Source organism: Phocoena sinus, chromosome 6 (assembly GCF_008692025.1).
Source record: "Phocoena sinus isolate mPhoSin1 chromosome 6, mPhoSin1.pri, whole genome shotgun sequence".
In the NCBI taxonomy this organism is placed as follows: domain Eukaryota; kingdom Metazoa; phylum Chordata; class Mammalia; order Artiodactyla; family Phocoenidae; genus Phocoena; species Phocoena sinus.
The window spans coordinates 7671987-7686335 of NC_045768.1; the positions used below are offsets into that span (position 1 = coordinate 7671987).

The 14349-nt window shown below is 59.6% G+C and overlaps 2 protein-coding genes and 1 long non-coding RNA gene across 4 annotated transcripts; 1 reads left to right on the forward strand and 2 right to left on the reverse strand.

The window, feature by feature from the left end:
• Positions 1-183: 183 nt before the first annotated feature.
• Positions 184-4142, reverse strand: C6H9orf16 (chromosome 6 C9orf16 homolog). The gene is made up of 2 exons (XM_032634638.1): positions 3929-4142; positions 184-1087 (listed from the first exon to the last, which is right to left on the reverse strand). Exons 1-2 carry the CDS (start codon positions 4005-4007, stop codon positions 915-917), a joined length of 252 nt encoding a protein of 83 aa, XP_032490529.1. The 5' UTR covers positions 4008-4142; the 3' UTR covers positions 184-914.
• A 173-nt stretch (positions 4143-4315) lies between these two features.
• Positions 4316-8937, forward strand: LOC116755332. Of its 2 annotated transcripts, XR_004350330.1 has the most exons (4): positions 4316-4489; positions 5053-5122; positions 8315-8656; positions 8748-8937. It is a non-coding gene; the product is annotated as an uncharacterized LOC116755332 (long non-coding RNA). The 2 variants fall into 2 exon arrangements; XR_004350329.1 differs by having other exon boundaries at positions 8315-8937.
• LCN2 (lipocalin 2) lies at positions 5990-9811 on the reverse strand. Its single transcript, XM_032634637.1, has 7 exons — positions 9609-9811; positions 8959-9095; positions 7676-7755; positions 7361-7480; positions 7029-7130; positions 6294-6323; positions 5990-6172 (listed from the first exon to the last, which is right to left on the reverse strand). The coding sequence occupies exons 1-6, from the start codon at positions 9744-9746 to the stop codon at positions 6301-6303; spliced, it is 600 nt and encodes a 199-aa protein (XP_032490528.1). The 5' UTR covers positions 9747-9811; the 3' UTR covers positions 5990-6172; positions 6294-6300.
• Positions 9812-14349: the final 4538 nt, after the last annotated feature.

Below are 14349 nucleotides of genomic sequence, written 5' to 3' on the forward strand. Positions count from 1 at the left end.
TTCATTAGCGGGGACCCCACCCTTCTTGTCAGGAGACCTTATGATGAATCATTAGTGAGTGGGGCCCAGGCTGAGCTGGCTCTTTAGTTCCACTTCCCCATTTGGAAAGACCCTTAGAGACAAGATAACCAGACCAGCCCTATTATTGGCCAGCTGGAGAGACTGAGGCCAGGAGAAAGAGGGTGGAACCCAAGGTTGCGCAGCATGTCTTTATTTTTTTTGAATTTTATTTATTTTTACACAGCAGGTTCTTATCTATTTTATACATATTGCACAGCATGTCCTGGTGTTGGTTGTCTTAGTGAAAGGCCCTAGAACCCAGAGAAGCTGAGCACATCACACAGGGTCACACAGCATGGCTGATGCTGTCTCAGCTGGGCTGGGGAAGCAGCCGCTGGCCAGGAGCACACCCGGTGGGGAGGAAGCCCTGACCTCACCTGCACCTCTGTGTCCAGAAATACAAGAAGGCCAAGAAGCCCGGCCCCACCACCATGCCTATGAGCCGGTGTGTGATCTATGCCTGGGATGCCTCCACTGGCCTGTTTACCTCTGGCGGCCACTGGGGTCCTCATCCCGGGATACAGAGGAGAGAGGAGGCGCAGTGGTGTTGGAGACCAGTTTAATGTGGACGCTCAAGGCCTGGGCAGCGTGGGGAGCGTCCAGGAGTTGGGCAGACAGGCAAGGTGGGTGGGTCGCTGGCCCACACCTGGCCAGCAGTGGGGAGGAAGCCCTGAGGAGGGGGTGCCGGGAGGTGGGGCGGGCCTAGGTACGCCAAGTGAAGTACCAGAAGAATGGCCTAGGCCGGCAGACACCGCCTCCCCCTGCCCCGGAAAACCTGTAGGCCAGCCCTTGAGAAGGTATCTAAGCCAGGTAGTGAGTGCTCAGGCCAGAGCCTGGCCAGGGGCTCCCAGAGCCTAGGGGCTGGCATCGCTGGGGGCCTCCCCGAGCTGCTGCTGGAACTCAAGGCGCGTCTGCCGGTTGGATTCAAGCAGCTCCTGGAGGCGGGCATGGAGGTGGTCATTCTTCTCCTCCAGGTGGTCCAGACAGGAGTTGATCTGGTCCAACATGGAGTTGATAGCAGCGTATTCTGGGAGGAAGGGGAAAGAGAGTCAAGGTCCCATATCTCCTCAGGGATCACAGGCACACACCCCGCCCCCGCCGCCCCCTCCCCCGCCACTGTCCCCCAGCCTGCCTCTAAAGAGCTTTGGGCAAGTCCCTACTCCTTCCTGAGGCTCACTGTCACCAACTGGAAAATGGCTGGATATCAAAGGAGGAAAAGCTTTGGAGAAATACCTTAGTGTACCAGCTTTTTCTAGGGTTAGGTTGGTCACAGGGAGGTTAGCCAGACAGTGTCCTGCCCGGGAATTCCTGCCAGGTGCCAGGTCTCCTCTCTACTTCCTGCATCAGCTGCCTAGAGGCCAGAGCCCATGCTCCTGAGCCAGGCAGTCACGGCCTCTGTCCCCAGGCAGGCCCTCCTCTCCAGCCCTTCTGACTCCCCTGCCCTAGCTCCTAGCAGACTCCAAGGCCCTGCCCCCTTCTCTAGCCCCACCTCCCCTGCCTTTTCCTTTCCTCTCTCACACCAGCCTTTGCCCACCTCAGGCCGCTCGAACATGCTGTGGCCTCCGCCTGGAATGTGCTGTGTCCTCCTTCTGTCTTCCTTCCCTACTCTCCTCCTGGATGAGCCCCACTCATCCTTCAAGTGTCAGCGTGGATGTTGCCACAGGGAGCCCTCCCACGCTCCAGCCTGATCGGGCCTCTATTCCTGATCCCCTTGCCCTCTCACACCTCCACGGCCCCCACCTCCGGCTCGGCTGCTGTGACTGTGTGCTAGTCTGTCTCCCCCACCAGACTACAGTGAGCGCTGTGTGAGAGGTGGAATGTGTTCACTGCTGTTTCCCCAGTGCCCTCAGTGTCACACAGTAAGCATCTGTTGAATGAATGAATGGATGAATGAATGAATGGATGACTTTCCAGGCTTTCTGCCTTTCCTTAACTGCCCCTGCCATCCAGAATGCCTCAGCCGCTCAAGGACCAGCTCCAAATGCCTCCTCTTCCAAGAATCCTTCCCTGGTCTCCACCAGAAACCATCACTCCCTCCTCCACAGACACTCCTGACCTGCCTCTCTCAGCCACACAATGTCCGCTAGGACCCAAGGTCCGGGCCTGTGCCCACTGCGGGACCCAGTTCTGAGCCAGCGCATGACTCGGATACACTCAGCTGCCAGCTTGGGACAAAGGGGAAGCGGCTGGTGGTGTGTGGAAACGACCAAGGCTAGAGGAGAGTGTCTGGGATAAGGGTGCAAATGTGTCTGCATTCTGGGGGAAGGGTACCCATTGCCCAGAGTTGTCCTAACTCACAGAGGACAGAGTCCTGGAAAGCCTCTGCTGGATCCTGGAGTCCAACTCCCTTGTGGTACAAATGGGGAAACCGAGGCCCAAGAAGGAAGAGACCTGTCTAGGGTCCTCCAGCTGGTTGGTGGCAGAGCCAAGATTCAGACTTGGGGAGCAGGGGCACTTGGGTTTCAGTCCCAGCTCTGCCCCATCCCAGCAAGTTACTACGCCTTTCTGGAAAAAGGGAATGAGAACTGGGTTACTGTGAAGATTCAAATACATATATCAAGAGCTCAGGGTCTGGCCACAGCAAGCACTTAGTAGATGGTCGCGATTATCAACATTTCACATTCCGGTCAAGAGACACAAGTGGGGAGAAAGACGGGGGAGGCAGCTCTCTCCGCTACTGGGGCTAGGCTTTGTCTGCGTCAAGTGTCACGGGTACCTCCCGGTTCCAAGTTTTTGCCTTCCATCAGGGACACCCTCCTCCCCAATGCCCTAAGTCCTGTGAATCTGCCAACTTCCACTCAGTGTGACTCCTGGGAGACCCTTCCAGATGCCCCCAGCACAGCTGCCAGCGTGATTACCACACTTGGCCTTTGTTCACCAGCAGTGCCCCAGGCAAACCGGGCAGCCCACCACTTACCCCACTTACTCTACCTCTTTATTAAATGCAGACCTTGAGTGATGAGGTGCTTTAAAACTCTTGTGGTGACGGTTGCACAACTCTGTGAATATCCTAAAACCCACTGAATCGCACAGTTTCAATGCGTAAATTGGACAGTGTGTGAATTACAGCTCAACAAAGCTGTTACCCAAAACAAAACCAAAAGCAGACTCCAAACTTACCCCACATTTACTAAGTCCTGCCCTCTGAGTTAATAAACTAAATTTGATTACACTAAAGGGAATAATAACCACTTACAGAACACTTGCATGCTTGAAGTCTACTATTTTCCATTCACTTTCTCATTTAATCCTGATACATCTCAATGCGGGAGACACTAACCATTATTGTTATTTTACAGATGGGGAAACTGAGGCTGCAGAAGGGGAGAAGGGAGCTGATGGTTCTCTCTCCTTCCCCCCCACCCCCACCCCCTGCAGTGCTGTGTAGGCAACAGGCCGCTTTGTAAGCAAGTCACATTCGCCAGGTCTCCAGGCCACACCAGCAAAGGTGCCTGGGGTTGCTGACTCAGCATGGCGGCACGCCCACCCAAATAGCCCCTCCTGCCAAGCCAAGACGGTCCACTCCCGGCCCCGGCCCCTTAGGAGTCTCCATCTCCACATGGGCTGAAAGAAGTGTCTGGAGCAAATCCCAATCCCAAAGGGCGAGTGACCTGAAGCGGCCTCAGTTTCCCCATCTGTAAAACGGGGCCTGTCGCCCACAGTTCTCGAAGGCTGCGGTTTCCAGGGACCCGCTCGCAGGTGCTCGTCCCAAACCCCCGGAGGGCGCTTGCTGCTCCGGAACCACCCTGGGGCGGGGGGATGGGAGGGCTCTGCGGTTCCTTCCCGGTCCCTATCCCGGCCCCGATTCCCCTTCCCAGGAGGGCACCCCAGAGAAAGCAAAGTCGTTTCAGCAGCCCCCCTGGGTCACCTGCTTCCTCGAAGCCGTCGTCCTCGCCTTCCGCGCCCGCCTCCACCGGCATGCCCAGGTCCCCGTTGGGGCCCGACATTGTGGGCTCGGGAGCCGCAAGGGCAGCGCGACGACTGATCGCGGCAACGGTCGCGCCGACAACCGGCGCTGGGCGGAAGAGGGAGGCGGTGGATGGAACTCGGGGCCGGAAGGGCGGAACGCCGCGGCGGAACGCGCCCAGTAGGCCGGGACCCCGCCCCCAAGGCGGAGCCCGGCAGCCAGAGCTCCGCCCTGCCCCGCCGCCAGGACCCCGTCCCCTCCCGTCAGTGAGACTCCGCCCCCACACTCGAGCCCCGCCCACACCCTGCCTCACAGTCGAGCTCCGCCCACTTCCGCCGGTCCCCGGGCCCTCCCCTCTCCCGGCGGCCGGGTTGGACCACCCCGTGAGAATCTTAGGGTTGGACCACCCCATGAGAATCTTAGGCGGCGGGGGCTCGGCCCTCAGGTCGAGCAACCCGGCACAAGGGCAGGGCAGCCTGGGACCCCCCGACTCTGCCCCATCCTGCTGCTGGGGACCTGCGGGTAAGCTAGCCGGCGCCTCTGCATGGGAGAAATCTGAGACGAGTTGTTTCTGAGGCCCCCAGTGTGTAGGGAAGATATCCGTTCACAGCCTACTTGAGAGTCACGGTCAGCAGAGTGCAGCTTGTGGCTGTCAGTCAAGGAAGGCTCCGGGATAGTCTGCCCAGCTGCCGTCATACCCCATCCTTTTTACCAGCTGGGAAAGGGGGCCCTGCCCAAAGTTACACAGCCGGAAAGTGTCGCTCCTGAGCTGGAACCAGAGGTGTAATCTTGGCCAGGGATACCGCTGAGTGAGGCCCATATCCAGGGGAGAGGGGCTCACTTACTGGGACTCCTGTAGCTGGGCCTCCTGGAGGAGGCCACATGGCTGCTGCAGCCTGGTGCTGGTCTCACACTGGTAGTTCCTGAGAGCAGGCCATCCCTGGGTGGCGGTCAGACCGAGCCATGTTCCCCGATGATGACAATGGGAAGGGATCCTCTCTGTCCCGGGAGCTGCCTTACCGTTTCACTGAGGAACGTGAGCCACCACTGACTTGGATAACGGCAGCCCCACCTTCTTTTTGAAGCAGGTTGAGTGGAGGCGAGGTCCACGCTGAACCAGTGCAGGAAGGATTGCAGTGAAAACCCCTCACCCAGGTCAGCTGACTCTCCTTGACTATAATGGGTGGGTACCCTTCCTCCCATCCCCCCAGCTGCCCTCCTCCAGCCAGGCATCCACTTACTTCCCACCACCTGGGGCAACCACAATATTTCTATTATTTCTTCCCACTACCTGGAACTGGACACATTGGCCAAATAAAGTTGAAATTTTCTGCCAAAAAAAAAAGGTACTAGGCCCATGGATGGAACAGGTGTCAGACAGCACCTGGGCCATTCCTGGAGAGGTCTGGAGCCCTCGAGTCTCCTGGAATCTGAATTCCTGGTAGCGTATTCCCCTCCCTGCCATCCCCGGCTCTGCCCCTGGTGGTCTGGAGGTCATCATAGAGGAGAGGTGTGGGTGAGGACGAGATGCTGAATGGGGTCAGCATGGACACTGCCACCCCCTAGGGGCAGGGGACCACTGCTGGCGACCCTCAAGCTGGGCATGCCTCTGCCCCACCCACTGTGCACCCCTCCTGCCCTGGCTGCTGTCTTCCAGCATCCACAGGAGTCCTGGTGAGTTGGGGGTGACAGCACCTCAGCCCTCGCAGCCCCCATCCGGCTCCCCAGCCCTGGCTGGGCCTCTGCTGTGGCACCCACTGCAGGTGATCGAGTGTGGGAATGAGGTGTGGCCCCATCAGTGTTTCTGTTGGACCAGGCATCCCTCAAAGGCAGGGATGGGCCTGGGGGTGGGGTGGGGGTGGGTGGAGAGCTAGGAAGTGTCCAGCCATAGCTGGCCATGGGTTCTGTGGCCGCCATCACTTGCTGAGGACCACAGGGGGATCCAGGAGTGATGCTAATGTGAGCCCATCCTTTGCCTGTCCTCTTCCCAGGTGGCCCAGGGGTCAAGGAGCACAGATTGGGGACCGGAGCATGTGTTTATTTAGCAGGCAAGGTGGGGCTTCAGAGAGCAGCTGGTGGGCAGTGACATGAGAAGGGTCTCTGGACTCTCTCCTGTCACCGGTGTCTGGGCTGGTGGGGACAGCTGGGCACCAAGCCGAGCAAAGGCTGACAGGAGGGCGATGGGAGCAGAGAGACAGGAGGCACCTGAGAGGGAGACGGGGAAGTAGAGACAACAGCAGTCCTGGGCGGGGGGGGGGGGAGGGGGGGGGGGCAAAGGCAGGCCTGCACCCTGGCTCCCATCAGCCCCCTCCCCAGCCATACTCACTGCGCCCTCACTGGTCATCGATGCACTTGTCTGTGGGGGAGAGAGTCTGTCAGAATGGGCAGGTGTGTGTATGTATGACCCCTGCCCACTGGGACCCCTGCACTGCCCCTGGGCACCCTAGGCCCCAGCCTGGCCCAGCAAAGGCGTATCTGGGGGTTCCCTTCAGGGCTGGGGGGCTGGGACAGGGGATTGGGAGAAGGGCCTGAGGACGAGCAGACCTGGGGGACTCCCGTTCCGCAGAGGAGGCCTCCTGCCTGTTTACCTGCTGACCCTGGCAGCCCTTCAGCTTTGGGGAGCCAGTGGCTCCCTGAGTGGCCTAGCTGGAGCCCCCTGCCCAGTCCAGGCCACCTGAAGACAAGGGCACTTTTCAAGTCAGTGGTGAGCCGGCCTCAAGGCGAGGGGGAAGGTGGCCCCGGACGAGGCGGTGTGAGGAGGAAGTGGTCTAGGATGGTAGGGCCTGGGGTGTCGGGGAAGTGGCCTGGAGCAGGGAGGCTGGGGGAATTTGGACCTGGGCCTGAAATTCTCATCTGTCAGGGAGGAACCCTTGGGGCCCAGATCCCCGGGTGCCCCACGGATCCTTGGGTGGGGCAGGGTCTTCCTGAACCCAAAGTGGCTCCCAGGGGCTCCAGTGACTGAGTAGAGGACCGAGCCCCTCCTCCCCCCTTTCCCTGGTGGGGCAGCATCAGGCCTGGGTAGTCCCCACATCCCCTCTTCCTCTCCCCATCTGGTCATTACCGATTGGAACAGGGAAGAGGATGTACTCATCTGTGAGGCCCAGGGATTTGGCGAAGCGGATGAAGTTCTCCTTCAGTTGAGGGGTCAGCTCCTTGGTCCTCCCTGTGGCCAGATGGCCAGTGAGTGGCCGGCAAATACTCCATAAATATCGTTGAATGCGTGAACAAGGCCTCTGATCCCTTCCTCATGGAGGGTCTGCAGAAGGACCTCCCTCCCTGGCCGCCCACAGGGACTGCAAGCTGATACTGCAGAGGACCTTGGGGGGCTGGGTTGGCGTGGGCCTCTCCCCTGACAGTGGGAGCCGGGTCCCCGAGGCGGTGGGGAAGACCCACCGTAGAGGGTCGTCTTGAAGTACTCCTGGTTCTTGTAAACCTTCTTGAAGTACACTATGGCAAACTGGTTGTAGTTGGTAGTTGCCACTCGCACAGTATAGCTCTGCACCCCGGGGAAGCCTGCGGGGAGGACGGCGAGGGGTCAGCCTGCCCAGGCTGGGAGGAGGAAGCCGTTCCTTTCTCCCCGGCCCATCTGCAGGGGCTTCTCTCGCAGAACAGCATCTGTGTGGACGGGCAGGGAGGTCTGCGCCCCTTCCTGGAGGACCCTGCCCCCCCCGAAGCCCAACCCCAGGGCCCGCCTCATTCAGAACTCACCCTTAATATTGCCCAGGGTGAACTGGCCGGGCCGGGAACTTGGGACAAAAGTTCTGATCCAGTGGTCACAGCGCTCGTCCCTGTGGGAGGGAGAGATGGGTGAGTGAGACCGGAGTGGACACAGGCTTGGACTCCTTGGGCTGGACGAGGTGGGGGCCAGGGCTGCAGCTGGAGGGGGTGGGACTCTGATGCCCCTGGCCTGGCCCAGCCCAAGACAGTCCATCCCCACCACAGCAGGCTGTCCCTACCCCACCCAGCTGAGATGGGCCTAGGTCTTCCCCTCTAAGCCTACCCCTGTCTGTCACTGCCTGGTCTGCCCTGGGACATCTGACCCTGCTCAGACCCTCCCTCCAGCACCCACTGTCCTTTCCTCTTTAGGGCTGTCTCCCCTCAGTGGCCTTCCCTACACACTGTCCCCCTACCCCCAACCCCAGGCATTTATCCCTGCTCCTATCTACCCTCTGCTGCTTCCCTGTCTGTAACCTCTCCTGGGGGATCCGCCCTCCAAGGTTCCAGTCTGATCCCTGCCAAGGACTCCTCTAGCTCCTGGGCCAACCCTGACCTGAGTCCCACCCTGTCTCCTGGTATTCCAGAGATGATCTCCCCAGACCCATCCTTCTTCTGCTTCTTGCTCCACAGATGCTCCAGCCTCAATCCCCCTGGGTGCCGGAGCCAGAGACTCATAGGGGCTGGGCGAACCTTGGCACCCTACCATTTCTCTCTCCACCACCCCCAGAGGGACCCTGCTCAGACCCACTCCTCACCAGATCGCTTCTGTGCTGGTGCCTGAGGCCCCTGGCAGTGTGAGGGCTGCCCCCCTGCCAAGCCACTCAGCTGCTGCTCAGAACAGCTGTACGATGGCTGCTTCCTGAAGGAGTGCTTCTCTCTGACTCAGGATCACCAGCCCCTGCCGTGGACGCCTCACGCCTCCTTCCGAGGCAGGTGGCTCGTTCAAGGCCCAGTTCCAGAGGCTACCTCCCTGTAAGCCCTTGATGAAGCCCTGGGTGGCGGGGGGCGGGGGGGTTCCAGGCTGTCTCTGTCTTGTTTTCTGAATGACTGTGTTCATCCCCAGCACCCTCTGTGTGTCTGCTCTGAAGTGACCAATAAATGCTGATCTAATGAGGGAAGAAATGAACAAATATCTGAATCCGGTGCTGAGCAGAAGGATGAATGACTGTCTCTCACCTTCGGTCAGCCCTTGACTGTGACATCAGTCTGCCGCTAGACCCTCAAGCAGCCCCTCAGGTCTCCCCCACTTTCCCCAAGAAGGTGGCAGCTCTCACCTGAGCAGGGTGGAGGTGACATTGTAGCTGCGGTCTTCTTTCAGCTCGTAGATGGTGGCGTACATCTTAAACTGGCCTTGTTTTTCCTTCTTCAGTGCATTCCCTGCCAAGCCTACGATGTACCACTTCCCCTGGAACTACAGGGGGCTGTAATAGGCAGAGCCCACGAACGACCCTAGGGCCCCTGCCCTGAACCAGGCCCTGAACCAGTAGCTAAGCAGCAGAGCCTGGGACTGGGCATTCAGTTCCCGCACTGATGAAGCCAGTGGGAGCCGGAGGCAGCCAGGCCAGGAGGGAGCCCTGAGGATGGCAGGGAAGGGGCGACCCTGGGCAGGGTGGCCAGCTGGCCTCCCTGTGCCTCAGTTTCCTCCTCACGCAGAGGGACTAAAGGTGTCCCCACCACGCATGGACTACAGCAATTATGGGAGAGAGACTGGACCTGGGAAGGTCTGCCCAGGTGATCCTCTTGTCAGCAAGTTTGGGGTCGGTGTGGGACAATGGAGCGTGGCTTCCGTCGGGGGAGCCAGGGCAGGCTAAGCTGAAGCCTGGGCGTCCTGCCTTTACCTGTCTGCTAGGACTCTTCACCTGTCTTCCCCTCTGCCTGCACTCTTCCCTGGGCACCCCTACAGCTCTCTCTCCAGGGCCCTTACCTGGTCAGGCTGGAAGTTGGGCTGCAGCGGGACCCTGAAGAGAGGTGGGGCTGGGATCAGCTTGGGGGTGGAATCCTGGGCTTGGGTGTGCAGGGCCCCCAGCAGGCTGAGGCCCAGCCACAGGAGACCTAGGGGCATGGCTTCAGGGCTGAGCAGGCTGGCGTTCCCTACAGCAGCTGAGGGGGGGAGTGAGTGCGGAGGCTGCCTGGGCAGCCCTATGTATGGTCCACCTGCCTCGTGGCCCCTCCCAGGGTGGAGTCATTCATATTTTGCCATATCCGGGAAGGCTGAGGCATTTGCCAGCACTCCTGCTGAAACACCTGGCAAGGTTTCTGCCCCTTTCCCCGCTGGTCAGGATTGTGCAAAGACCAGGGGCAGAAGGTGGGGAGCGGACACTGCCCAGAGCTCTGCACGTCTGGCAGGCACAAGGGCTCCCTCCCCTCTCTCTGCCCCTTCCCTTCATTCTGGTTGGCTCTGTATATGGTCGGTGGTCCCCGATCAGGACAAGCTGTCATCTCTGACTTTCAGGGGCCCCTGCTCAGCCCCAGCCCAGGGTGGGTATGTGTGGTGAGACCCCCTTCCCACATCCGAGGAACACAGACCATTGCTCACCCTGGCAGCCCGTGTGCTGTGGCCTGGTTCGCAGAAGGGGCAGGGGAGGGTGGGGCAGCTGAGAGGGAACATTTCTGACCAGGAAGGACAGAGTGTGGTGTGTGCCCTGAGCTCTCGGGAACCCAGATCCTGGCCCTCCTGGGGGCCGCACACCAGGCCAGAGGCTGAAGGAAGAGCCCCTCCCCTCCTCCATGCCTCGGACCTTAGCCAACCCCTAAAGGACTTGGTCCCTGCTGTGGGCCCGGGGGATGAGACCCCAAGCTGGGCATTAGAGCCCCACGCGTAGACCCTTGGCAAAGCAGAGAGCAGGTGTTGCGGTCCCAGCGCCATGCTCGTGGGGGGCAGCACGGGGCATGCGTCTGTGCCAGGTGAGGGGCGCTGGGGGCTGGGGCCTGAAGGTGGGCTATCCACCCAGCTGCTCTGGACACCAAGTGCTTTGGGGCACAGGGAATGCAGGGACTTGGACTTGTCTTTGAGAGGTCCTTGAGGCCAGCTGCTGTCTCTGGCCACAGCCTTGGAGCCCAGTGCCCTGGGCGTGGGACCCCAGAATTGTCCCTGCCATGGCTGATCCCAGCTTTGTCCTTGGAGGGGTGCAGTTTCCTCACTGGGGGCCTGGCCGTCCTTCGGAGGCAATGGTGGGTCCCAGGCCCTGGGCAACGTCTCCCAGATAGCTTACCATGAGGGCCAAGGCTGTCTGGATGCCTGATCTGTGGCTGAACTGAGGATCCGCTGGCCTCGCATGAGACTGACGGGGACCTCAATGGCTCTGCCTGCCTGCTGCTTGGGAATCAGCTTCCCCAGCCTAGGCTCTGGGGTGCCGAGCCCTGAGGGGAGGGGCTTTGGAGGGGTCCTGAGCTGGTGGGTAGGACGCATCCTACTGAGGGAGAGAGGCCCCCACAGGACCCCTGCCCTCTCAGGCCCTGACCTGCCGGCCTTTCCGGGTGATGAAAGCACAGGAAGTAGAGATGAGCAAAGCCTCTTCAGGGATGTTGCCACCGAAGGCCGGGCCCTCTTTAGGCACCCGTGACCACCCCCACCCCACCCCTTTCATCCGTGCTCGCAGCCCCAGGGCCTCTACCCCTGCTATTCTCTTTGACCTTAAAAGGTACCCTCGAGTCTGTGGTGACTCCTAGACGTTGGGGAAACTCATGGATGGAGGCTCAAAGAATTTTAAGTAGGAGAGGGACGGTACCCTGGATCACCAAGGAGCCGCTGCAGGGAATATTCTAGATTCTAAAAGTCAGGGTTGGGACTTCCCTGGTGGCACAGTGGTTAAGAATCCGCCTGCCAAGGCAGGGGACACGGGTTTGAGCCCTGGTCCGGGAACATCCCACATGCCGCGGAGCAACTAAGCCTGTGCGCTACAACTACTGAGCCTGCGCTCTAGAGCCCGTGAGCCACAACTACTGAGCCCGCGTGCCACAACTACTGAAGCCCACGCGCCTAGAGCCTGTGCTCCACAACAAGAGAAGCCACCGCAATGAGAAACCCGCGCACGGCAACGAAAAGTAGCCCCTACTCACCGCAACTAGAGAAAGCCCATGCACAGCAACGAAGACCCAATACAGCCAAAAAAAAAAAAAAAAAAAAGTCAGGATTACTCTGAAAAACAAAAAGGAATGGGTCCTAAGAAAAACACCAACTGAATGAGATAGAAGGAGGAGTGGCCTGTTCTCTTCCATGTTTTAAGATTTCCCATTGATGTTGATGAGCAATAAATATGAAGACCTGTTCACATTTTTGCTCACATTGAGCGATCTCAAAAAAAATAAAAAGTCAGGGCGAGGGAATTCCCTGGCGGTCCAGTGGTTAAGACTTGGCGCTTTCACTGCTGTGGGCCCAGGTTCGATCCCTGGTCCGGGAAGTAAGATCCCGGCAAGCCGCTCAGTGTGGCCAAAAATAAAATAAAATAAAATAGTAAAATAAAAATAAAATAAAATAAAGTCAGGGTGGCCAATGCTCCCCTGGTATAGATTGGGGACGGGTGTTTGGGCCGGGTCTGCAGCATGTGAAAACCAGGGCCAGGTGCAGGAGGGGAGACGGCCCAGCTGCCCAGCTCAGGGGCCCCTGTTGGAGTCCTGATGCCTCCGGGTGCTTGCAAATCTCTGTCCACCCACACACACACACTCCATCAGTCTCCCCGTCTGTAAATACAGCTGCAGGCAGATCCTGCGAGGCCATGCAGCTGGTGCACACACGGGGGGGGGGGGGGGGGGGGGGGTCTCTACAGGACGTCACCTCTGAGTTTCTGACCACACCCACGCAGGGCCCATTCTCTCTGTGCTGGCTCCAGGCCTGTCTCAGAACCACTGGCCTTGTCTATCTCTCTGTCCTTATCTCCGTGTGGTCTTGGCCTCAGCTGACACACCTGGTGACAGCCATCTCATCACCCCTTCCTCAGCTGGCTGCCTTCTGCCTTCTCTCCTGGCCCAGCCCTGGAGATTGGCCTGATCCAGGAGCCGGGGGAGGAGCGAAGGGGACGAGGCCTGTCCAGGGATTTGAGTCTCAGCTGTGTGCCGTGTCCCAGCCATACCTCGTGGGGGTCCAAGGATGGTCCTGGCCTTGGCTGGAGCAGAGGTCAGGCCAATCCCAGCCAACAAGAGGTGGGTTTGGGGCTGTGTGGAGCTGGGCGGCAGATCAGCCGAGGGTGCTTGCTGCTGTCTGCCTTAGGAAGGGAAAGGGTCCTGCAGGGTGGGCTGGGGATAAAGGTGAAAAGCTCTGCCCACCCTCTTCAGAGTCCAGCTGGGCTTCAGGGAAGGGTCAGCTCAACACACACACCCACCTCGCACAAGCTGCAGAACTAGGTGCTAGGAGGGTTGGGTGAGGGCCGTGGTGTAGACCTCCTGTTTAGACTTGGGCCGACTCCAAGGACAGGACCCTGGGGACCTCGTTCCTTGCCCAGCCCCCTCCCACTGGGCCTGGGCCCCCAGCCAAGGAAGACACTTGCAGGTTCACACTGCCCAGAGCTGGGAGCAGTTCCTGGACTCCAGGGCTTCAGAAAGTTCTGCACTGTACTCGTGGCGCCATGTGGGGCACCCCAGGTGCTTGTTTGACTCCCCTTGGCCCCTCTCTTTGTTTCCACTGTGGCCCCTGGGCTGGTCTTACAGGCCACCCCTGCCGGCTTTCCCCACTGTCTCTCTAGGAGCTGCAGACGTCCTGAGTGAGGCCACAACAAGCCACAGACCGCAACAAGCCACACAGGAGTCTTGAGGCCAGGCCCCTCTTGGGAGAAGCCAGGGCTGGACCTTCCAAGTCCTGCTCTGGGTCTCTTTAGCAACGGCAGGAACTTAAAAACCACCCACACATGGCTCTCTGTGGCAAGAAGCCATGAGAACTGTGGCTGCTCTGAATCTGCTCTGGCAGGTGCTCTCCCCCTCCACGGGCCCCAGAGGAGAAGCTCCCCAGGGACTGCAGTGGCCTGACTCCCATGGAAGGACCCAGGCCTCATCCCTGGCCTAATCCAATCAGGAAGGCAGTCAAATGCTCTCTGACAGTTTTTGCATCTCAGGAATCCACTCTAACCCCCTGGACTTGTTTCTGGAAGCTTGGGAGCAGTGTTCAGCCCAGCCTGGGATGTTTGGGGCAAAAGCACCCCTCTCTCCCCTGCTTGAAGGGCTGAGCAGGAGGTCTGCAGGGGCGACTAGGCTCCTGGGGGCCAGGGCGACACCTGGGAGCAGCCTACAGGCAAGGTGCCCCCAGGAGGCCAGCTGTGGCGACAGCAACTCTTGGGGTCCACAGATAGGCCCTCCTTGGCCACTGCGGGTCCAAACACCCAGAAGAACGAAGGACTGTTCAGTGTGAGGTGCCTGCTCCTCCAGAGGTTTGGCTTGAGTCTCAGGTTTCCAGAAGCAGCTTTCCAACCCCCATCGCTCAGCTCTCAGCCAGGGGTCACTCGAGGATCTCCTGATTCCCGCCCTTTCCACCTACCAGAAAGCCTACCTGTGGCAAAGCTTAGAAAGGCAGCCGCGGACTTCCCTGGTGGCGCAGTGGTTAAGAATCCGCCTGCCAATGCAGGGGACAAGGGTTCGAGCCCTAGTCCGGGAAGGTCCCACATGCCGCGGAGCAACTAAGCCCGTGCACCACAACTACTGAGCCCGCGTGTCACAACTGCTGCAGCCCGCGTGCCTCG

Coding starts and splice junctions, on each gene's coding strand:
- C6H9orf16 (XM_032634638.1), bottom strand. CDS start 4,007: ATGTCGGGCCCCAACGGGGACCTGGGCATGCCGGTGGAGGCGGGCGCG. Junction 1,088..3,928: donor CGACGGCTTCGAGGAAGCAG/GTGACCCAGGGG, acceptor CCTTCCTCCCAG/AATACGCTGCTATCAACTCC.
- LCN2 (XM_032634637.1), bottom strand. CDS start 9,746: ATGCCCCTAGGTCTCCTGTGGCTGGGCCTCAGCCTGCTGGGGGCCCTG. Junction 7,756..8,958: donor GTCACCTCCACCCTGCTCAG/GTGAGAGCTGCC, acceptor TCCCTCCCACAG/GGACGAGCGCTGTGACCACT. Junction 7,481..7,675: donor CACCCTGGGCAATATTAAGG/GTGAGTTCTGAA, acceptor TCCTCCCCGCAG/GCTTCCCCGGGGTGCAGAGC.